At 22.1% G+C, this 24,214-nt stretch overlaps 3 protein-coding genes across 6 annotated transcripts in view; 1 reads left to right on the plus strand and 2 right to left on the minus strand.

Annotated features, from left to right (window-relative positions):
- Positions 1-1,280, minus strand: part of LOC129619137 (solute carrier family 41 member 1) — an 85,303-nt gene extending 84,023 nt beyond the window's left edge. The window contains exon 1 of the mRNA XM_055534230.1: positions 1,216-1,280. Within this exon, the coding sequence (XP_055390205.1) occupies positions 1,216-1,275 (60 nt within the window). The 5' untranslated portion in view covers positions 1,276-1,280. The remainder of the gene's footprint in view (positions 1-1,215) is intronic.
- Positions 1,281-4,249: 2,969 nt separating this feature from the next.
- Positions 4,250-14,554, minus strand: LOC129618701 (glutathione synthetase-like). 4 transcript variants are annotated; one of them, XM_055533633.1, is made up of 11 exons: positions 14,182-14,545; positions 14,040-14,096; positions 13,825-13,980; positions 11,630-11,678; positions 8,871-8,952; positions 5,774-5,816; positions 5,579-5,704; positions 5,272-5,384; positions 4,897-5,208; positions 4,759-4,831; positions 4,250-4,699 (listed from the first exon to the last, which is right to left on the minus strand). In XM_055533633.1, the coding sequence occupies exons 1-11, from the start codon at positions 14,377-14,379 to the stop codon at positions 4,421-4,423; spliced, it is 1,488 nt and encodes a 495-aa protein (XP_055389608.1). In that variant the 5' UTR covers positions 14,380-14,545; the 3' UTR covers positions 4,250-4,420. The 4 variants fall into 4 exon arrangements, 3 of the variants coding, with proteins under 3 accessions (XP_055389608.1, XP_055389607.1, XP_055389606.1); XM_055533632.1 differs by lacking the exon at positions 8,871-8,952 and having other exon boundaries at positions 11,509-11,678; XM_055533631.1 differs by lacking the exon at positions 11,630-11,678 and having other exon boundaries at positions 8,871-9,007; positions 14,182-14,541.
- A 1,364-nt stretch (positions 14,555-15,918) lies between these two features.
- Positions 15,919-17,961, plus strand: LOC129618987 (estradiol 17-beta-dehydrogenase 8). The gene is made up of 3 exons (XM_055534031.1): positions 15,919-16,316; positions 16,436-16,494; positions 17,146-17,961. The coding sequence occupies exons 1-3, from the start codon at positions 16,280-16,282 to the stop codon at positions 17,785-17,787; spliced, it is 738 nt and encodes a 245-aa protein (XP_055390006.1). The 5' UTR covers positions 15,919-16,279; the 3' UTR covers positions 17,788-17,961.
- The last annotated feature ends 6,253 nt before the right edge of the window (positions 17,962-24,214 follow it).

The following is a 24,214-nucleotide window of genomic DNA, read 5'->3' on the forward strand; positions in this document are numbered from 1 at the left end:
AACATATTGATTCTTAAATCAAGTGTTACAAAAGCTTACAGTGTTAGCCCTATAATAATGTAATACGTGGAACAACAATAATTATTATTGTTATATAAAATTTGTTATGTAAAATTATTAAAAACTTTTTTAAAATATCATTAAAAGCGTGAAGTGAATAAATTGTTAATAGCATTTAATTTTATTTACTTTCTACTTGTTCGTCTATTCATTCACATTTACATGTAGTGTCCATAATATAATTATCATAAAAACCATATACATATATTGATATTTTACACAAATTTCAATTTACAAATTGTTACATAAAATATTGTGAATTTTCAGAGAAAAATTTTAATAAACTTTTCTTTCATAAAATCATTAATTTTTTTAATTTGTAATTAATTCAATTAAAGAGAGTCCAAAAAAATTCAATTATTATTTTAAATTAAATATCAATTTGCAATTTCTTAATTTTTACATTTACTCTCGCGAAATTTGAAAAGTATGAAGTGTAAACTATACTTTATACAGCAATCATACAAAAAAAATAACAAAAATTCTATGCTTTAGAATAATTATTGAGTAATAGTGTCTTCTATATTAACATTTATGCTTTCCTTTCAAGAGAACATTTTTTGTCATTTGACATTTTTCATTTTATTTGAATTTTAATTGCTAAATTATGAATTAATTACAAATTTTTAAATATAATATTTTAATTCGCTGTATTTATGATTTAAGTTTCTTTTCTTAATAATAAATATTGTGCAAAACAATTTTAAATCGTAAATTTTGAACCAAAAAAAAAATTAATTAAAAAAATTTTAACAAAAACAAAAAGTCAAACAAAAATTCAACACAACAATTGAGTAAGAAATATTTTTTTTTTTGCAAAATAGATAAAAGTTTTTTTCTCTTAGCAAAAATTTTCATTAAAAAATCAAAATATTTTTATTAAAACCAAAAAAATCGAGACAAACACAAAAAAAAATTGATTTTTAACTTTTTTTCTCTTATTTTTCAAAAGTTTCAAAAATTGAATTCAACTATTTTTTTTTTCATAATCAACTATTATTCAAAAATTTTCGCTGATATTTTAATTAAAAAATTTATGTATGTATGTAAATATTTTACAAAATTGTTTTTGTTTTAAAATTAATTAATAAAAATTACATAAAATGTATTTATTTTATTATTTTTTCTTTTTTTTTTTCATTATTTTTCACTCACATTTTTTCCAGACAACTTAAGCCGCGGTAACAGCGCGATTTTGTCGTTTCTGGTCTTCATCGACTTCACTTTTTGCACAGCAAATTAATACTGCAGTTCTTATTCACATTATTCTCTATTACAATTTCTTCGAAATATGCCTGTATAATACAAACGAACGTATACTATAAGGGGGTACATATTCAGACAATAATTCATCACACCATCATTGATATCATACCATTACCTTGATTATAACAAAATATTAAATAGAATTTCGAAATTCATTTCACAATAGAGTATAAGAAGAGTAAGAGAAACATTACACATAATGATTATTATATGTATGTATATAAATTACCTGTTTTTATATTTATTTATATTATGTAGTGTAGATAGAAAATAATACGTACCACTCTCATATCATGTTTTGTTATTGATATTAGTTATAAAATTTATACAATATTATAAATGTCTGAATTCAGAGTTCAACATCACATGGTTATTATAATTATAAATGGAATTTAATAAAGAAAAAGGAGAACTAAAGAGTATGCAAACGTTTCAAGGAGGTCATTTTATGCTCAAGTAAGTGAGCTAGTGGAAAAATTTAATTTAATTTTTAAATTTGAAATGGAATTTTTAAAAATTTTCCCAAAATAATTTATTTATTTTTTAAAAAATTTTTTAGTCTTATCAATAAATTTTTTATTTTGTTACTGTAAAATCCCTGTAAATTTCAGTAATACTTAAAAACTACGCAATTAGCTGTTTATTCGCATAAAGCTTCTTCAATGTGTTTTTCGAATGCTTAAATTACGACAAAAAGATTTACTAAAATTATATGTCTTAATTTGCTATTTACAAATGCTGTGTGGTATGTGTTAATATAATCACTTATGTAATTCGAACGATTCAAATTTTTAAAAATTTCCGAAACCGTTTTAATTAATTCATCAATCTTAATTTTTTTAACTTACTCATTATGTTTTCATCAGACTTTTATTATTAATATTTGTTACCCTTTGTTTAGTTTAAAATTTTTACTTCTTTATCTGGTTTTTATCTTTAAAAGAACAATGAAACAAATATGTTTGAGAACCTTACCGTAATACCCTTTTGTCTGAACAGACCAATGTAATCCTGAACATCCTGCCTTCATGACGAATGTTATCCTCAAAAAAATTGCTTTTATGATAAATTTTTCTGAGAGCAAAGTTATATAAACGCTAGTACACATACTCTTTAATTGAACATTTTAACTTAATCTATTTATTAATACGAATTTTCACACAAATTTGTTACAAAAAATATGACAAACGAAAATTGAGCTTTAAAACTTAATTTCAATAAGTCAATGTCCTTGAAATTAAGCAAATACAGTCTTTCAATATTCAAAGTAAAACCTTCAGAAAAAAGTATTATGTGTATGTATACCTACCTACTTTTATTTAGGGTGTAAAATTACTTATGTACATATTTTGCGTTCTGCTCCCGTTTTAAATTTATCTAATATCTGTATGTATATATGTATGCATATACTTAGAAATCGGCATGAGAAATGGACAAAGTGATGAAAATGTACTCATTTCAAATAACAATGAATTTTAAATCATACCATGTGATTTTAATATTGCTGTCTCTAATTATTTTAGTAAGTAAGTATGTAGGCAGGGTGCAAAATTCAGCAAAAATTCGAAATTCGAAAAATCTCTTAAAAGGTTGTGCGCATGCATTCCTTCAAAAATTTGTTATCCTTTTAAAATATTAAAAAAAAATACATACAAGCCGCCGTCTTAGTACGTTTTTATAGCAGAATGTATACATATATATAAAAATTCATTAACATTACATTGACAAATGCTTGTTAACGTGATAAGAAAAATACAAGAACGCATTAGACAATGGAAAACCAAAAATGTAAAACGATTAAACTACCTTAGTTTGTTTGTATAATATTAAAATTATCAACCTATACAAATATCATGGACATATTATTTCAACCACGTGTTTATTTTATTTTCCATTAACAGACGTTATGTACCATAATATTGAACACACCTGCGTAAAAGATATTTTCAATTACAACTAAAGAGAATGATTTCATTGGCAATTGATTAAAATTACAAACAAATGCAGTTTATTTTTTCAAACAGAGTGCATATTTTTTCAAACAAAATAAAACAATGTAGATATGACAAAGAATATAATGGAACTATTCGTTAATTATTATTAATCACTGATCTTTTATTATTATTAATCACTGATCTTTTATTATTATTAATCACTGATCTTCAAAGTAAATTGCTTTGTGGATTTGTTCCACAAAGGAAATTATTTTAAATTTACGCGTTTAAATTAAATTGCATATATTTAGGATGTACGTTGTAGAATTTTGAAAGTAGATATAAAAATTCTAAGTCTCTATTAAGTTAAGCAGTAGTGTTATTGCAAGAAAATAACGATTCCTTTATTTGCATAGGGAAGCTTCTGTTGTAGCATATTTGGAAATGAATCTGAAATAACGAAAAAGATACTTAAAAATTAATTGTAAAATACCAAAAGAATTAAATTTCGTAAATTATAGAATATTTCAATTCTAATTAAAAATTTTTATGAAAGTTTGTTTTTAAAACGACCTAACATATGTATTTTTTTTTGTATTACGGAATATGGCCAATGTCATACACTCTGTTTCCATTTGATTTTTAACACATCCTGAAATATATTGATTGTGGTACAAAATTTTATTTTTATGTGTTTTTCATTCAATTAAAATGGTAGAGTAAAAAGTTTTGTATAAATTGATTTGCTGTTCATAGATTCTTGCTGCGATACATTTGATGCAATTCTGGGAAATCAACTTTAAATATGTAGAATATCTATTCCATTAGAAATACTTAAACAAATATTTTAAAATTTCAAAGTTCTAGTTAAAAGACTATTTTTTAATTTATCAAAATAAAAACCGAATTGCGTACATCAAAATGTATTACTTCAAACAAAAATTCACTTTCTATTAATTTTGCATATTTATTCTATTATATACACTTGATTTAGAAATATGTACACTGAATGCATTTTTATTTGAAAGTAATATCCAAATGGATTTTTTTCTAGATTCAAAAGTATTATAAAAAAAAGTATAAAAGCAACAATATTGTAAAAATGAAAATTTTTAAGAGCACTTTATACAAATATATACAATAATTTTTTTTTTTTATTTTTAATCAACCATATATGGACTATCTAAAGCACCCAAGCCAGCTGCGACACCACCTTCATTAGCAGTTGAAATTTTTGTTCGGAACATATGACCTGCCATATAATTGATTTTGATACTTTTTGCATCACCAATAATAGCACCGAAAATTCCTAATTCTGAAACTAAGTCAACAATTGGTGGAGGTATTGGACCACCAGGCCTAATCATATAACCTTTTGAAATTGGTGGCAAAATGCGATCCATTAATATCCATGCTTTACGTTCCGTTTTACTCATTTTCTAGAAACAAAATATATATATATATATATCAAAGTTGCAAAAGATAATAAGCGAAATACCTTAAGCGCGTCAGGAATATCCAAACCGTAAACATTGTTACCGCCTCCCTCTCTCTGTGGTTTCAAAACGAATCTAAATATGTAAAATTAAAAATTTATTATAATAAAACTTTAAACAACATTTATCTTTACATTTACCTTTCAGGATCTTGCATTGCTAATACATAAGCAGCATTGCCTTCATTTGTATCATCCAATGGGTAAAGACCAGTAAAAATATTTCTTACTTCCGCTACTGTTGCTGGATCTTTAATAAAACGTTCAACCATCCCTGGCTCTGACAATGCCTGTTGTACTTTTTTTGTTCCAGCTAAATGGTAGTAAATTGTGGGACATTTTATTGCTTTTGAACGTTCTATTAAAAGGCGAGCATCCCATTCATTTTGTGATGGATAATGTCCTGGTTCATAACCAGCTCGAAAATAAACTACACTTATATGATGTCCTCCTCTAAAAAATTTTTAATCATTTTATTACTTTTCGGAATTTTTATCCATAAAAAATTATACTTACACTATTAATTCTTTATTTGGACCAAGTTTTGACTGGTTATAAATTTGCGTTAAAGTTTTGCGTATAACCTTAATTTTAGGATTCATTTGTCTTATTTCGAATTCATGAAAACGCTGTAAGAATAAAATTGAAAATTAAATAATTGACCATTTATTTTTTGGAAGAATGAAGAGAATGAGAAAAGAGAATTATTAAAGAGAATTCTTTATTTTTATAACGAATTATTTCCAATATGCTAATAATATAATTTTCTAATATAACAGCATGAATAGCATTTCCTAGATAAAATAAAATTGATTTTACATACTTGATCACAAATGTTGTATGAAATGTCTTCAATAATAAATAATATTACGGCTTCATCATTTCCATATATTTCCCATGCTTTAATCATGGCATTACATATTCCAAATAATGCATTATTTTCAGGTAACTAAAATACAAAATAATTTTTAAAAATTTACATAAAATGCTTTTAACAAATGAATTATGTATTTCTTACATTAACAAGTTTGTCATATGCGCCCAACTCTGCCAGAACATAACTGAAATATTATAAAATTAATTAATATTTTTTAATTATCGCAATCTGGAATGTAATACAATATTCTATTCATATATAAAGCAGATTAGAATAATTAGAAAAATATTCAAATATAATTAAATAATAAAATTATAAAAATTTTAAAATAAAGAATAAAGTTAAAAGCAGTTTTCTAAATGAGTTTAATAAAAATAATTATTTTCTTCAAAAAGTATTTCTTGAATATTTCATCAAAAAAATAGGGAACTACTAATTCTTATTTTATATTTGAGGTACCGAACCAACAAATAAAAACCTTTGTTTTAATAAATTACTAAATTTTAATTATTTGTTAAAATAAACTTTTGAATTTTTTCTTTAAAAATAATTTATGACTAGAAAAAGTCAATCAAATATTATTTGATAGCGATCAAATTAGAAAAAGTTGAAGTCGAATACAAAATTTATATTCTAATTTTAATTTTTACACATTATTTACATTAATAATAATATTACATCCAATTAAAATATATTTTCACATTTGATCTTGCTTCGCGTTGTACAGAGATTTACAACAAAAGCTTAATTTAATTTAAAATTGTCCAGTGTTGCATTCTTAACTTCTTAAAATTTATGCAAAAAAATTTTTTACATTTTCCAAAATCACTCGAATGTAAAAATTCGATTTAGAAATATTATAAAATATTTCTATGTTTATAAAAAACTTTTTCTAAATATAGTCAATAAGATTAATTTAGACTTATTGTATGGTAAGGCGGATTGCAAAAAATATTTACATAGACTTTCTTGAAATAATTCTTGAAAAAGTGCTTTGGTGTATATGAAAAACGTTAATACAAAAAATAAAAAAAATCTAACTTGATCTCGCCTATTCCTGAATACAAATAGAAAGGAGCGGGGAAGAAATAAGTTTTAAAATAAACATATCATTTATATAGAATTATTACCCCTACGATGTACATTGAATTTTAAATATAAAATATAATTTATTTTGTAAAATATGAAATTTAAATATAATTTTATTGAAGCTAAAAGTATTTTAATATACATCTTACAATAAAAAGGACCCTTCCACTTACTAATTATACTTTTTTTTTACTTTAACATTGATTTATGCCGTGTATGTTTATAAAATAAATCTTTTTGTTTACATACAAATTTTACATGACACGTTTGAAATTCTAATATTCATTATGAATGAGCAATTCAAAATAATTTTTTAAATATAATTAACAAATATGTACTTAATTTTTCGCATTCTATTTAATTTTATATTATTTAAAAATTAATTTTATTCTATTGTAATTTATTTCTCATATACACCAAAGTTCTAATATACTCAATCATTTTAAATATTTTTATAATGTTCAACTTGTTAATTATTAGATAAAATAAAGAAGTATGTTTAATAAAGCAAATATAGTTCGAAACTATATAAATTATTGAATACCATATTAACTATTAAATATAATAATATTACATTAATAAACATAAATAAAACTAACATTTTGCATGATTCTGAAACGCTTTTCTTAAATAATTTTAAAATCAAAAATGATTATTTATTAAAATAAATTAAAATCAGTTTCAGCAAATAACTTTTAATTTTTTAATGCATAAGCACGCAATATGTTAGAATTTAATATCTATCTAATTAAAATACAAATAATTATTAATATTTTGTTCATGTTCTTAATAAAAATTAAAGCAAAAAAAATTACAAGAATATTTGTTATTTTATTTAATTAAATGAATGTTTTCACAATTTTACAATTGTTATTTTCTACTAAAACAAAATAAAATAAAAAAAGAAAAATTAAAAATATTTCAAAATTTTTTGCACACTGATCAAAAAACACATTTTAAAGGTATAAACATAAAATTCAAAATTAAATTATAAATTAAATTTCTCAGATTATTAAAAACAATTTAAAAAAACTCGTTTTGTTTTTTACTGTAAGTTCTAAATATATTTTCATTTTGATTTATTTATATATTTTTTGAGGAAAAAACTATGTAAATAATAAATAAAAAAAAACTATACCTATTTAAATTTTATAAAAAAAAATTTTAGATACATTTTTAATAATATTATTAAATTATATAATTCATTTTGGATAATTTATTTATTTTAATTTATTTAAAGAAAAAAAAATATTTTCAAGTATAGCTAGTTATATAGAATGAAACTAGCATTGTAATATGAAAGTTATAAATGAAGGCAATCAGAGTTATCTTGAATGATTTATTAAAATAAAACTAATTAATTTACATAATATTAGAATTAAATTAATTATTAAAATAAATCAAGTATTAGCTAAGAACGTTGATTTTCATGTCTATTTCTCTTTTAACTCGTTAACAAAAATTAATCATTAATATTATTTTAAAATAATTGTAAATTTCATGGTAAAGATATAAAATAGTAAAACGTGTAATAGTTTTATAAAAATTTACATATATTGCTTGTTTGCCTGTATGTTGACAAACATAACTCAAAAAATACAATTTGTACGTTATTTATACAGAAATAAGCCCTTAAAACAAAGCCTCTTTTGTACAAATATGCCATTTCTATAGCTTAAAAATTGTCGTTTTTCAATAAATTATAAAATAATATTTGGGCGAGAAAATAAATTGAAGCCTAAAACTTTAAAACTAGTTTTTCTCTCAAATATCTGAAAATTTCATTTCGAGGAATGCCATTCTTGCAGCAAACAAGCGATATATATATATACATACAAATATCTTAAAAAAACAATCATGAATCTAATTAACATTCAAATTCATTAAGTAAGTTATGTACACAAATGTAAGTTTTAAAATTTGTTTGTAATGTAATTTAAGTTAAAAAACTCTTCTTTTAAAGGATTTCAAATTAAAACTATTAAAAAAAAGATAATATTTTTTTTTAAAAATGTATCAAATAAAATAATTTAATTATAAATTTTGCTAAGGAAGTAAAATCTAGAGTAAAGGAAAAAAAAAATAAAAAAAAAAATTCTTAAATATATTTTGTAAGAAAAAAAAACACGTAAAAATTCTTTTATTGTACCTCTGTAGAGGTTTCATATAGGTGGATATCCCACCAAAACTAGATGCAACAGTATTAATTTCCACCTGCTTAATATTATTATCTTCAAAACTTTGTGCCAAGTAGTCTGATCTTAAGATGCCAACAGAAATAGTATCCTGCAAAACAATAAGGATGGTTTGTTTTTTTTTTGTTTTTTTTTCTTCTTGATGAATGAGTTGATTGTCACTACTTTAATTAATTTAATTTTATTTAAATAATTTTGTCACTTAAAACAAAAGTAATCTACAAATAAGTGCGTAATATGTATATATATATATATATGTATATGTATAAGTATTAGAAATACGCCGATATTTTATTAGACTCTACACTTGAAAGTAATAGAATATTATTCGAAAGTGTTGTGGTTTTCAGTATAAAATTTCCAATTTTGTTTAAAATTTATATTTTATTCGGAAAATACCCAATCACTACAAATAAGCATCTATGAATACATTGGGTAACGTATTTAGCATAATTTTAAATTTATACATAATCCATATATATATATATACATATATACGCGTCGTATTACATTTGTTTTTTAAAGTTAATTTAAAAAATTTTCCTGATCGGAATATACATACAATTCTTTTATTTTAATTCAATGAAATTTTATTTAAATATAAAACATATATAGAGAATTCGATTCGAGTTTTATGGATGTTGTTATATAATATATGAAAAAAATCAAAATATAAAATATTAAATTAATTATTATTATGTTATAAATATTAGAAAAATAAAAAGTAACAATGATAAAGAAAATAAAATGGCTCTTAAGATGATAAATTTACAATGAACTTCGTTTAAAAAAAAAAACAAAAAAAAAATAATGTTTATTTTTTGACTTGGCGATTTTTGCTTTCTATTTTCCAATTTAATTTTTATGATTTTATTCCTAATTCTTTTTGTATTATTTAATTTAATTTTGAATTTTTTGTTAAACCAATTGAATGTCATATGTAATTCTAGTGATTTACGTTGCTAACTAAAAACTAAACAATTTTTTCAAAATTAATAATTTTAATAATGCTCTTTATAATTTTGTCCTCTAATTGAACAAAAATCATTAAAAAATTTTTTTGTTCAACTATAGTCAGTTATATTATAGCAAGTTAGTGCGGATTTTAGTATTTTTCAACATAAAATTGATGCAATTTCAATAATTCGAATTTGTTCCCCATAAATATAATTCACATTTATATTCTATTACAATCTTTTTAACAAGGATTAAACCACTTTAAAAGTTGTAAAATAAAGTACATAATTATTTTGAAATTTTTGTCACAAAAATTAAAAAAGTATTATATGAAATTTCATAAATATTAAATTACCAAGTAATAAATTGAAAAATTGCGAACTCATTGTCTTTATATTTTATTTTATTTTATTTTAATAACGCCTTTTAGCATATTTTATTAACCAATAGTAAATTGTTGAATAAATCACATTTTGAAAATTTAAGAGCATTCAAAATTATACATTCATTTAACAACCATAATCACTAGATTATAAAAAAAAAACAATATTTTTTACAAAACAATTTTTTATTACAAAACATATTGAGATGCTTATGAAAATTAATGATTATTACACACATAAAAAAACTGAAATTAAAATAAAACTAAGAATGACTATGAAAAAAATGTAAATGGTAAAAATTTAATTGTTAAAGCAATAAGAAAAAATCCATGCTTAAATAATATGTACTTCAATATAAATTAATGTTAGCCTGAATTTTTCAAACCAAATTTCATGAACATTATGCAATAATGATTTTGTTGTTATTTCAAATTAAATAAATTCATATTGTAAGAAATTTGGAAAATACAAAATATAATAAAATCTTAACAAATTGTTTGAGACATGGTTCGCAAAATAAGGAACTGAAAGACGATAAAATAGCATTATGCAATGAAATCATAAGAACATCTACCAAATTAAAGATTTGAAGTCAACTTGTTTTTTTTTTTGAGTGTTAGTGCATTTTGCAGAAAGTATGATTGATTTTAGTAGTGTTTATCAAAATTTCAAAGTGAAATCAAATCACAGACAACACGATAAAATTTAAAAAAATAAATTTTTATTATGCGCTAAGTTTGAAGGAGTAAAACTACGTTATTCTTACAAAAAAAGTAAGAAGATTTATGTTACCTTGCCTTATTTTTTAAAAATATTGACATTTGTAGGGATTGTGATTTTTTGCTCATCAAAATGCAAAACAAAAGTAAATTTTGATGTTAAAAAGCCCATTAGTATTTCTTGAATTTTCTAAATTATAACAAATTTTTTTATATTACTTTGAAGTATGTATGAAATTAGAATCATGTAATGGAAATCAGAAAATTAAAAAAATTCCAAATTGATTATAAAAAAGCGATTTTTTAATTCGCTGGAAATTAAGATATAAAAAACATAAGAGGATAAATATTACCAATACTCAACAGTAGCTAATTTTGTAATTTCCAAATTTGTATGCCTAATAATATTAATTTTCAAAATAATACAATTAAAATAAAATTTAATTAAATAATATAATTTAAAATTAAAATAAAAAAAAGTGAACTAACAATTATTAATAAAAAATATATAATCATAAAAATGTTATGTGCACCTCTGTATACTTTTACTGATTGGTCCTAAATGGCCAAAGCCAGACGCTATTGTATTTAATTCAACTTGCTTCCAGTCATAATCACATAATGATTTATTTGCATTTTCAATGCTACCATGACATCTTGATTCCAGCATCAGATCGGAACGGAGTAATCCCAATGATATTGGCTAAATTAATAATTTAGACAAACAATTTTTTTTTCTGTTTTGGTTTTTTTTAGTACTTTGTTTAACCACAGAATCAAATTTAAAATAAAATTTCAAATTTGATAATTTTAATAATTTTATCATTTTGTGCAAATAAAATTTTTATTTATGAAATTTGACAAGCACATTAATAATTTGAGAATAATGATTATAGTAAATTAAAAGTATAATTATTAAAATTAAAGAAATCATTGAACCGTATTATGATCTTGAACTGATATTTACATACAAATATATAAAAATGAATGTTGTATGCTGTAGCAAGTATAAAATTTAATATGCAGACAATAATTTTTGACTTCACAAATAGCTTATTTTATAGTATTTTAATAAGAACAAATTAATTCTGCGAAACGAATAAATGCATATTCATATTATATAATTATATACATATAACACTTAATATACATTATGTATGTGCGTACATGTATATAAGAATGTAACATTTGCTTACATATTTTAGTTTGAAATGTTATTCATTATAGTAGCAAATTATTTGAAAATATAAGGCAAAATACTTTCGTCATTTTCATTTTCAAAATGTTAAAAAAATAAGAAAGATTTAGTAACGCATAAACCGAAAAAATATCAATTAAAAAGTAAAAATATAAAACATGAAGACAATTTGTGCTATTGGTTAACTTTATGTGCAAATTTTCATTAATTATCTACTACACTAATTATTTAATAATTCAAAAATGAAGTTTTCAAAGTATTTTAATTCGCAACATTATGAAAAATCCTTTTATTATATATGTATGTACGTAAGAATAAAAATATTTTTACGGTGAATGATAAAAGCAGGACTCAACGTTAGTTTATTTTTATGTGGAACTATTGAGAACTAGATTTTTTTACAATACATATTATTTGATTTTCATATTAAGTAATGCAGGTTATTTAATAAAAATATGGCATGTTGATCTTGTCGGCTAACAAAAATAATATTCATTTTCAAATTTCGAACAGATATACATAGGTATATACCTAAATAATAATATAATTTCATGTAAAATTTATAAATTTTTAATATATGTACCCTTAGCTCATTATTTAAAAAATAGGCAATTGTGTGTTATTTAAATATTTCCAGATAATAGTTAACTTGACGACCGATGATTAACAGAAATTTAAACTTTGCTTAGAAGAACTCTTTTTCAAAAACGTGAATATTTATGTATGTGTATGTTTATGTTAGATAATAATTTAAAAAATTAAATTCTTTATATTTTCACATTTATTTGTAGCATCAATCGAACTCCTTAATTTGCAAAGAAAAAAAATTGTCGACAATAAACGTCTTTTAAATAAACACCATCCGTATAGAGAACCATATTTTATGAATATACCACATTAACGTGGATGTATAAATGCACACTTTAAGAACGAAATTCATCTTGCAGGCAATTAATGACAATTAAACGAAAAAATTTTTATAACACGGCATCAATATGAAATCTAATTCATGTTATACCAATCTTAGAATATCTTAAATTTAAATAAAAACTTCTCAACATAGAATGTTTAAATGGAAAAAAGCTAATTACGACACCGTAGGGAAGTATATTTCCTATTAATTTCATTCGAAAAAAATATAAAAACTTTTTAATAAAATTTTATCTTATCAACTAGTTAAGATTAATTTACATGAGATGTGCGAAATATATTTACAAATATTTATCTACATGTGCACATATAGTACTTATACATAATTGTTTAATCAGATCTTTATACAAAGAAAATAAATGTAACTATTATGTATAGCTTTTAGAAACTGATTTAAATGATAACCATTAAAATTTCTGCTGAATAAGTATGTGAAACATTTTTGTGTTTAAATATTAAAATTTAACTTTTTAAGATAATCAACAAAATAATTTAAGCATTTTTTACAATAATGATAATGACGTGAGCTTGTGAACATACATATATACATTGTATTTTGTTTTTTAAAATCTTGAAAACCATTATCACCTTAAGAACCATTCACCGTGTTTTAATAATGATTGAATGTTTTTTTTTAACCACTATTCTTATATTTTGTTTTATCTACATGAGAATATTATACTTGCCCAGCAAAATGGCTTTGCCTCTTGATCAACCTTACCTGACTTATGCCTTCACTTAGAATTTTTTCATATATTTTGTATAAGTTCCCTGTAAATTCATCCACCTTTATTGTTTCTGCTAAAGTTTTCTTTAAAAATTCCTCATCATGTGCAATGGAATGTGTTAATTCATTTAAAACAGTTTGAATTTTAAGCTAAAATCATTCACTTGTTTAACTAAACTAAAAACTAAACTTAAAATAATTAAACTTACGGCCTTTTCAAATTGTTTTCTTGGAAATGAACAAGGTGTTAAGATAAACGGTGCAAACTATTGAACAAAGCAGATTTAATATAATTATTATTTTCTTATTTCTTCATAACTTCTATATATATGTATATAGTTATATACTTACATTTAACGAATCTGAACTGAAATTAGTCTTGGAACGCATACCTGCACCGTGCATAATTGCCCAATCTTTTGCCTTCTGCGTAAGTTCGATAAGGGTTTCTTCTTCAATAGGTAATTCTATGCATGATTCTAGTATTGGAATTTTCACAGATTTAGTAACATCTTCCACAGAATTAATTTGCATTGCTTTTTGTGCCATTATTTTATTTTAAGTTTAGCTTAATTTTGTGGTAAACTTGTTTAATTACTGTTCAATTTTTTTAAAATGCCGTATCTTATAACAGATTTAATTACTTTACAATTTCAAACGAGTAGGTACAGACATTGAAAAACAACTAAAATTTTCCTTATAAAAATTTTGAACTCTTTGCGTAAACACAACACAATTGAAAAATTTCAAATGAAAACTTTTAAAAGTTTACACAAGTGTATGTCATAAAACAAGTTTATGCTGCAGTGCGTTAAAAATTGTCAAAAACTTTTAAACAGTTATAAACAGTTTTTTTGACAGCTATTACTTCTGCAATGACTGTGACTACTGGAAACTGATGTTTCCTCATGTCGAATATAAATTTTAATCATGTAAAATATAAATTTTAGTCATGTTGTCCAATGTCAGAAATATTAATTGACTAACCTTAACACAAAACAAGGCAAATCAAAATATTAAATTATAATAAGTGATATTTTTGCTGTAAGTTTTTGTTGTTTTAATTTTTGACATTTTCTTTTTGATTTATTGAATTTATTTATAAACAAAATACGTACTATTACGAATTTATCAAATTTTGCTAAATTGTTAGACGCTTTTAAACATCAATTCACCGACGCACTCGTGTATTATTCTTGCCCAACAAAATAGTTTTTCCTTTTGATTATACATAAAATTATCTGTCTTTTTCCCTAAATAGTATTATTTTTGCAACTGATATTATTTTTTCATTTATGCAATATGTTTTTCGAAAATTTGAGTATTTTGATTTAAATAGCAGTGCTTTTAAAACAACATACATACAATTATACTCAAAACAAATAAAAATTAATCTGACATTATGTTAAAAAGACGCAAAAAGCCAACCCATAACTCTTTTCTCAATGGCCTCTATTATCGCACTCTGTTTGCTCTTGCTGGTTTCGTAAGTACGAAAAAAACAATTCTAAATCAAGAACGACATGATATTTTTTATTTAGGTTTACTATGGCAAAGCATTTTAAACTAAACAGAAAAAAATTAATTTTGCCAAAATTGTCAAAAATAATAAATGACCCTAGATTTACTTCATACTTACAGCCTGATCGTGTATCTTGCTTTTTTACTTACTTTTCTAATAGATATTTCATTTTTCCAATAAAATTTTTTTTTTGTCAGTTGGATTTTTGTATTTCTCAAATTATCGACTGAACGTCTCACTTCCAAAAACATTGTGAATAAATTTTGTATAAATACGCAAGACGAAATAATTCTGCACACTCAAAAATTACATTGTACAAGTATATGATACTCATAAGAAATTTCTCTCACTTGCCGAGTAAAATAGCTAAATAGACAATCAGGGCTTTAATATTTAATTATTATACATTTGAAAAGATTAACGAAGATTTTTTCAAATCATATGGCAACACATTTTGGAATTGACAACATTGAGAAAATGACAAACGTAATGATGCGAAACAATTGCATTGCGGGCCCAAATATTTTTGACATAAAACATTAAAGTTTACATATTATGTACATACTTATTTATTTTGATTTATCTATAGATAGTATAAGGGAACAAAAAAATTTTTCTATAAAATAATATTGTATTTAGCTTTAAATTACTGTTTTCGTATTAGTTTACGGAGAATAGTATGTGGTTACTATACAAAAACAGAATCAGAATTGAAGTTCTCTTCCGATAGCTTTTCAGTTAGCATTTAGCGAAGTGCATATCTACTTGTTTTGGATTTGGATGTTGTACTTTAAGAATTTTATTTTTTTTGTTTTGCTCGTTTTCTAAATTCATATTACTAATTTTAATTTTATTAATAATTATTTCAACCTTAAAGTTAGTTTATTTTGTATGATAATTTTAATTACAAGCTTTTAAATTTAAGAAATGAGAGGACATTTCGGACGTTTAGCTTTAGTAACTGGTATGAAATTGAATGTGTAAATGTACCAATATACTTTTGTATAATCATATTTACATTAAAAATTTTTGATAACATTTTTCAATTAGCACATAATTAATAAAAATATTTGTTTAATTTAGGTGGAGGATCTGGGATTGGAAAAGCAGTATGCCAGGCACTAACTCGTGAAGGTGCAAAGGTTAGTTTAAATATTTAAAAGAGAAAGTTTTTGTTGTGATATTTTCATTATTCAAATTTTAAATATGAATGTTTATTTTTGAATAATTACGATATAATCGTTCTAATTAATATTTAGAATCTTAATTCATAGCATTATCGTGTATTAATGCATGTTTACGGTTTACTAAAGGAAAATTTGTAGATAAGTAGGTATGTGGGTACCTACCTATCTAGATATGTAAATATTTAGAAACTATTAGCTATATGTGAACATTTTGTTAATCATAATCATACAAACATATTTACATTAATTATAAACTATTTTGTGGTATGCAAAATCTTAATAAGTTCACTTTTTTCTTGGTTTTGTAATAATGCCTGTATGTATTAATTTGAAAAACGGTTCACAAAAAATATAAGATCCTACCCACCTACCTAGTATAGCGGTAGATAGATAATACATACCTACCTTCTTATATGTTAACAGATAAGTAGTTAGGTGGATTCATACATACTTATATTTGCTTACTTATAATTTGAGTGCATCAAATTGAGATTTAAAAAAAAATTATTTTTTGAATTTACATTAATGTTGTTCGGCTAAGTCAACCAGAATTTAAAATCAAACAATATATTACATATTTGAATAATATATATGTATATATTCTAGGTAATTGTTGCTGATAAAAATTATGAAGCTGCAAAATTAACAGCGTCGGAATTAGGGCCAGAATCTTTAGCTTTAGAAGTTGATGTATCTTCAGATCAGAGCGTTTACAAATGTTTAAATGATGCCATTAAAAATTACAAAAGATCGCCACAAATAGTTGTTAATTCTGCTGGAATAATACGTGATGCATATCTGTTAAAAATGACTGAAACGGAATTCGATGATGTTTACAAAATAAATCTTAAGGGGACTTTTTTAATAACACAACATTTTGCAAAATCAATGGTGGAACATAAAATTTCTGGAACAATTATAAATATATCTAGTATTGTGGCAAAATTAAATACGGTCGGTCAATGTAATTATGCTGCATCAAAGGCTGGTGTTGCTTCCTTAACTCAAGTTGCCGCAAAAGAATTTGGAAAATTTAATATAAGGGTAAATGCCATATTGCCTGGGTATATAGAAACTCCAATGACAGAAAATTTACCTGAGGATGTAAAGAAAATTGTAAAGGAACGTTGTGCAATGAAACGGTTTGGGCGACCAGAAGAAGTTGCTGACGTAGTAGCATTCTTAGCGTCAGAAAAATCGTCATACATTAATGGCGCCTTAATAGATGTTTCAGGTTGTTTATCATAAATTGATATTGCAAAATTCAAAAAATTTAAAACGAAGACACATTTCAATTGAAAACCGACAAGAAAATTAATTGTTAAAGCGTATACGTACAATAATTATATTCACATGTTATGGAATAAGAGTGTTATTTCTAACTGACTGAGAACAAAAAATACATTCTACAATGACGTTCTAATTTTTTTTGAAAATATTACTTTTGATGAATTATATACTTATATGTTGACTAATTATTAAAAATGTATATAATATATTTGCACTTTTTCAAATTGCTCTTAAAGAAAATTTTGAAAATTTTATAAGCTTATTTTTTTATAACAAATATTTTTAATAAACGCATTATTACTAGTAACGAAAGTAGTCCGTTTGTCTCAGGTTGTAATACCTTAAGTTTTTTTACAGGTTTACATCATTCTAATCATTTGATTAGCTCTGTTCTTAAGATGGTAAAATTAAGATTTCGAAAATGAAGCAAGTATATTATTTTATATCAATTCAATCACTTACATTATTTTAAGAACCAATAATATTTTATCATTTCTATTTTTATTTAAATATTATGTTTTAATCTTTATTTGCAACAGAAAAAAATCTAGAAATATATAAATTACAATATTATTAATAATAAAAATAATACATACATAATTACAATACTATTTTTTACGTTAATTTTACAAAATTATCCCAAAATATTTTATAAATTATTAATTACTTTTAAAATTATAAAAAAAATTGATTTTATTTTCGCTATTTAATAAATTTTACATTTTTCTACGTACTTTTTTTTTTACTTTATTGCAACATTAAGATTACACAAGCTATCTTTACTTATTTGAATAAAGCATAGTGATTTATTATAATAATAATATTCAAATTTATTAAATGTTTTCCTAAAACTACAATAAAATTTTCGATAATCAGCTTTTAATAGGGTATTGAAATGCAATATTTTTCATCAAGTTTTTTTATTTCCTTTTCTTAGCAAATGTACAAACATAATACTTCTCTGGATATGAAGCCGATTATTTAATGTATGGATTGAAATTAAACAAGGAGTGTACTTTATATTTTTTTTATAATTTTTTTTAATATATATACATATATTTCTGGATATTAGTGAGCTCAGCATTGAATTCGGTTAACTAATTAAATAATATATGTACGTACTTCTAAGTTGTTCGTTTTCTTAACAGCCTCTGAAGCAAATGAAATTTATAATAATTTCAGAATAATATGTTTTCATTAATTATCTCTATCAATGGCTTATGCTGGAAACTCTTTAACATAAGAAAAATTTTATATTTTGCAATTGAAAGATAAAACCTATAGCCTTTAAATATTTATAATATTTCGTTCTTTTCTCTTCCATCCATTAATGATAGTTTCTTCATGAAAGCTGCATTTTAATAAAACTGCTAATTTATTTCTGTTTTTAGCTTTTCCTATAAGTATGCAATATAATTATATTAAAAGCATACTTATATTAAAGTTTGAATATCGTTCTTTATTTTTAAGAAAATTACGTTCTCTTTGCCAAAATTACGAATATTAAAATTTAAAAGTAATAATTTAACCTTTTTCTTTGCATACGACTATTTAAAAAATTATAATAGACTTCAAAACTTATTGTAATAAATTCATTCTTTTGTGACTTATTTTCTTACTTAAATTATATACGATATTTTTCCAACTACATACATACATATGTATATTTAGGCAAAATGTATTATCATGAGAATGCAAAATCAAAATTGACATGCCTATAAACATCCCAGCATCCAAACAATATTAATACCCTATTATACTACACTAAATTTAACATAAAATCGTTAAATTTAGAAATCTGTAATATTACTAGAATTTGAATGTCAGGGATTCCATCCCTAATTGTTTATAATAAATTCATGACGAAAGTATTTATATTAAATATATTTATTAAATTGATAGTAAATATTATGCTAATAAATATATTTATTTTTTGTTCAATAGATTTTTTTATTTTTGATATATCTACATATATATTTGGTTATGTTGTCTTTTGTAAATATGCATAATTATATATTTTGAAATAATATTATATAAAATATAATATTACATGTACTATAGAATTTTGTAAGTGAAATTTCATTGAGTGGGAAACAGTGATATTTTTGTTAAATTGAGTAAATATATAATGTAGGCTTAGTTATTTTATTTTAATTTAGAGTCAGACTGAATATTTAACTTATATTCATTCATGTAATTAAATATATACTATGTAAATACTATGTATGATAATTATATTATTATAATATTTTTTTTGCTTTATTCTTAATGCAATAATTTTTGCTTTGCGTCCATATACAATAAAAAATAACTATATTTTCGTACAAAAATATTTTTTTTTAGTTTATTTTTTATAAATTTTTGAATTTTTTATTAAAAAAAAAATTGTTTCTCCCTACTTCAAAAATATCCTTTCTAATATTTATAATTTTCTTTAATTTTATTATCTTAATATTTTCTTCCTTTTTTTTCTAATTTTTAAATAATTCGTTTGCTGGTTCACATTTCCATTTTTATAGTTAACATATTTAATATTTATTAAATTTTTATTTTTTATTAACTAAATTTTTATTTTAGAAATTCAATTTTTATTTGTTTTTTGTTAGCCAATTTAATTTTACATTTTTATTGAAATAGCAAGTGCTGCTATTTAATGGTTAAGAAATATTTGTTTTTTTGAGAATTAAAATATTAGATTTATTTGTTTATATTTAGTAACAAATACCACAAACCAATCAACTACATACAGTTTTCGAATTCATATATGTATATAAATATTACGTATATCGGGACAAGAGAAAAAATAATGTTTTAGACATATAAATATATCACTGTTGTTTATTGATATATGTATGTAATGATATTCGTTGATGATTCTCAATACTGATCCAATCTTTCGTGTTTTTTTTATAAGAAAATTAATAGAACATCACAAAATTTATGCTCATTGACAGGATTTTGTTTGGGGAAAAACGTGATTTTGCAATAATATTTTCACTTAGCGTCATATTTTTCGGGTTCTTCAAAATAAATATCTTAATAAAATACGAGTATCTTAATAAAATTTTATAGAATAGGAAAGTTTCAAAAGTAAAATAGTCCGAAATATACGTGTTTCATTTAATTACGGATTTTACATTGAATACTTTTCAATGAGCTCTTTCCGAATCAATTTTCATATAAAATATCTGGAAATTGAGTTCTCAACAAATAACTGTGTTTTTTTTTCCCACTTGCCCATGGCAGTTTGAGCTTTGCTCTTTTGTATTTCCGCTTATTAGAAAATATTTGAGATTTTGTCTTTTTTCCAAATCTAATTTAATTTTCGATGAATTTGGCCCAATTTCAAAATTATTTTAAAATTTCATCAAAATTTTTATGTTAAAATCAAAAAAATCGTTTACAGAACTTTTCAGTGCTTGTTCGTTTTTTACTGATTGACTCAAGATAAGTTGCATAAATTTTTTGCATTTTTTAATTTAAAAATAAAAAAGTTCCTTTAAGAAACTTAATATAAATATTATAATGGGTATAAAAAAAAATAAGTTATTTAAAAAATATAGCACCAATGAAATTATTTTTAAACATTGGGAAGTTTTTATCATGGTGAGCAAATCATACTTAAAAATTCAAAGACAAACTTAAAAATTTCAATTCGGTTCTAAATTTAATCTGATAAGCTATGGGAATTACAAAAATTACGAGAAATAATAAGATATGGTCAGTGAAATCTGCAAATTTCAATCACAAATGTCTAAGATTCATTTTATATTAAAAAATATTTTAACTACTATACATCCAAACTTCATAATAGAGCTGTTGGATCGCTTGTTTTGACCTAATTGTAAAAAATAAAAGCAAATTTAATAGTTAAAATAAAAACAAAATAAATACAATTTTTTTGTTTGTTTTATTTTTGTAGAAACATAAGAGATTTTTTGTTATATAATTCCTTCGAATTTTCCTTTTCTCATAATATTTAAAAATTTTCACATAATCAAATACGGATTCATTTTTTTCTCCATAATCATAATTAAATATTTTTTATTCTTAAAAGGTATATATGTACATTTATATTGTTTATTAATATAAATATAATAGTATATTTTATTATTTAAATTTTATTTGTTTGTTTCATTAATATTTTTTAATAATATTTCTTAAATTCTTTTTTCTTTTTCTTCTGTATATTTTAAAGAAAGACTGTTGTTTTTTTTTTTAGTTTTGTATTTGTGTTCGTATTCGTTTGAATTATAATAAAAAGAAAAACTAAATTTTATCCTATTTTACAGCTTTTAAAGTTATTTATTAAAAAATATGTTTATTAAAAAAAAAAAAAATTAAATCTTAAAATTAAATTTTTTTTCTTTGTGGTTTTTTTTTAACTTATTTTTGTTATATTTTAAAAATAAACTTTTACAGTAAAAAAAAACTTATTCGAGAAACTTTCGTTTTTTAAAGAAAATTACTTTTAAACAAAAAAATCTTAACTCTTCAAAATAAAATTCTATTTCGTGAAAAATGTAAAAAAATAATAAAAAAAAAAACACAATAATTTCAGAAAGGTTCAGAAATGGAAAGGGTCTTTCTCATAATAAAATGGCTAATTTACTGTTGAGTTGGATCTTAATTGGTTTAATGTAAATAAAAAATATTTAAAAAATTTTTTAAGATTAGGATTTGATTAAAATTTTCTGTTGCAATATTTAAAAATCTGAATAAACAAAATTAAAGTGGTTATGACAGAAAGTTTATTTCGTTAAAATTTTATTTATAATTTATATACATTAAAGCTTATAAGCGTTATAAAGTGAAATATAAAATGCAATCTTACAAGTATGCAAGAGTCTAAGCATAAAATTGGGATAAATTCGAAATTTATTAAAATAAAGAGACTTTATTTGGTACATCTAAATTATTGGAGAAGGCTATTTATTATATTTTAAGCGTGGATAGAACAGGTAATATAATTGTGTATATATTTAAGTGTTTCACATATCGCAAATAAAAATATAAATATTTTTTTTTGTTTTTTTAAACGTAAATAGAATAAATTTTGATTTTGGTTTAGAATATTTTATTGTTTTATATTTTTTAATTTTTTTTTCATTACATAACTTATATATTATTTTTTTTTTTATTTTTTATTTTTTATAAAATATATTTGGAATTTTTAATTTTGCTTTATTAAGTTTTGTTTCTTTTTTATTTTGTATGTTTTAATGTCAATTAATGTTGATTTTGTAAGAGGAAATTTGTATGCTAATATTTTGGTTGTAATTAAATTTTATTTTCACTTTTCATTTATAATTAAAATATAATATTTCACATTTCTTGATTAAACGAGTAATTAAAAAAAAAAAACACATCTTAATAGCAAATTAAATTATTAACATAAAAGTTAATTTACAAAATTTAAACCAAAACTTTTATAACATGATTAAAAAAATATTGCAACTTTGTTGCACAAAAAAGTGATAAATTAATGCAATAATGTTTTATTTTTTATTTTAAACCATAAGGATTGATTATCAAAATTATTAAATTAATTTTGGTAAATAATAAAATGTAATCTATCCTGTGAAAATGTTACAGACAAAAATATCATTAAAAATATTTTAAACAATTTATTAATTTTGTAATTAAACTTTTAATCAGAAACTTATTTAATGATAATACAAAATAATTTTTCAAATGAAAATCAAACCCTAATATTTTTTTTTAAAAATTGAATTTATATTTGAAAAATGTTGATACATTTATTTATTACTTTAAATTATTGTTTTTATAATATTATTACTTAGGTGTTTCATTTCAAAATATTGTTGTTTTTCTACATTTCATTTTAATTAAATATTCTATGGACGTTTACTTTAATTATTATTCGAAAATAAAATAAAAATAATAATAATAAAAAAAAAAATTCAAAAGTGATTTCTACATTCTCTTAATTATTAATTACATTTATTGATAAAATTAAATATTAATATACATTTAACTAAAATAAGCATTAAAAAAAAGCTTAAATTTTCGCTAAAATTATTAAAATAAGGAGAGTGATGTTTCTACCATATTATAAAAGAAAGTTATTATTGATTGCCGCATAATATTAAATTTGAATTTAAACTAAATGTGAATTTTTATATATGTATTTCTTTTTTGAAATATTTCATTTATGAAAACATTTTTATCATTTTAAAAAATTAATGATGACATTTTTTAATTGTTTTTTTTTTTTGTTTTTTTTTTTTTTGTTTTATATTTTATACATAAAGCTACACACATGATTGTGTATATTTTTTAAATTCAAAATTTTAGAAAATTTTTTTACATTTTGAAATTTTTGAAAGCAGTTTACGTTTTAAAATTATTCACTTATTTTTAT

Source organism: Condylostylus longicornis, unplaced genomic scaffold (assembly GCF_029603195.1).
Source record: "Condylostylus longicornis isolate FDR11 unplaced genomic scaffold, ASM2960319v2 ptg000010l, whole genome shotgun sequence".
Lineage (NCBI taxonomy): Eukaryota > Metazoa > Arthropoda > Insecta > Diptera > Dolichopodidae > Condylostylus > Condylostylus longicornis.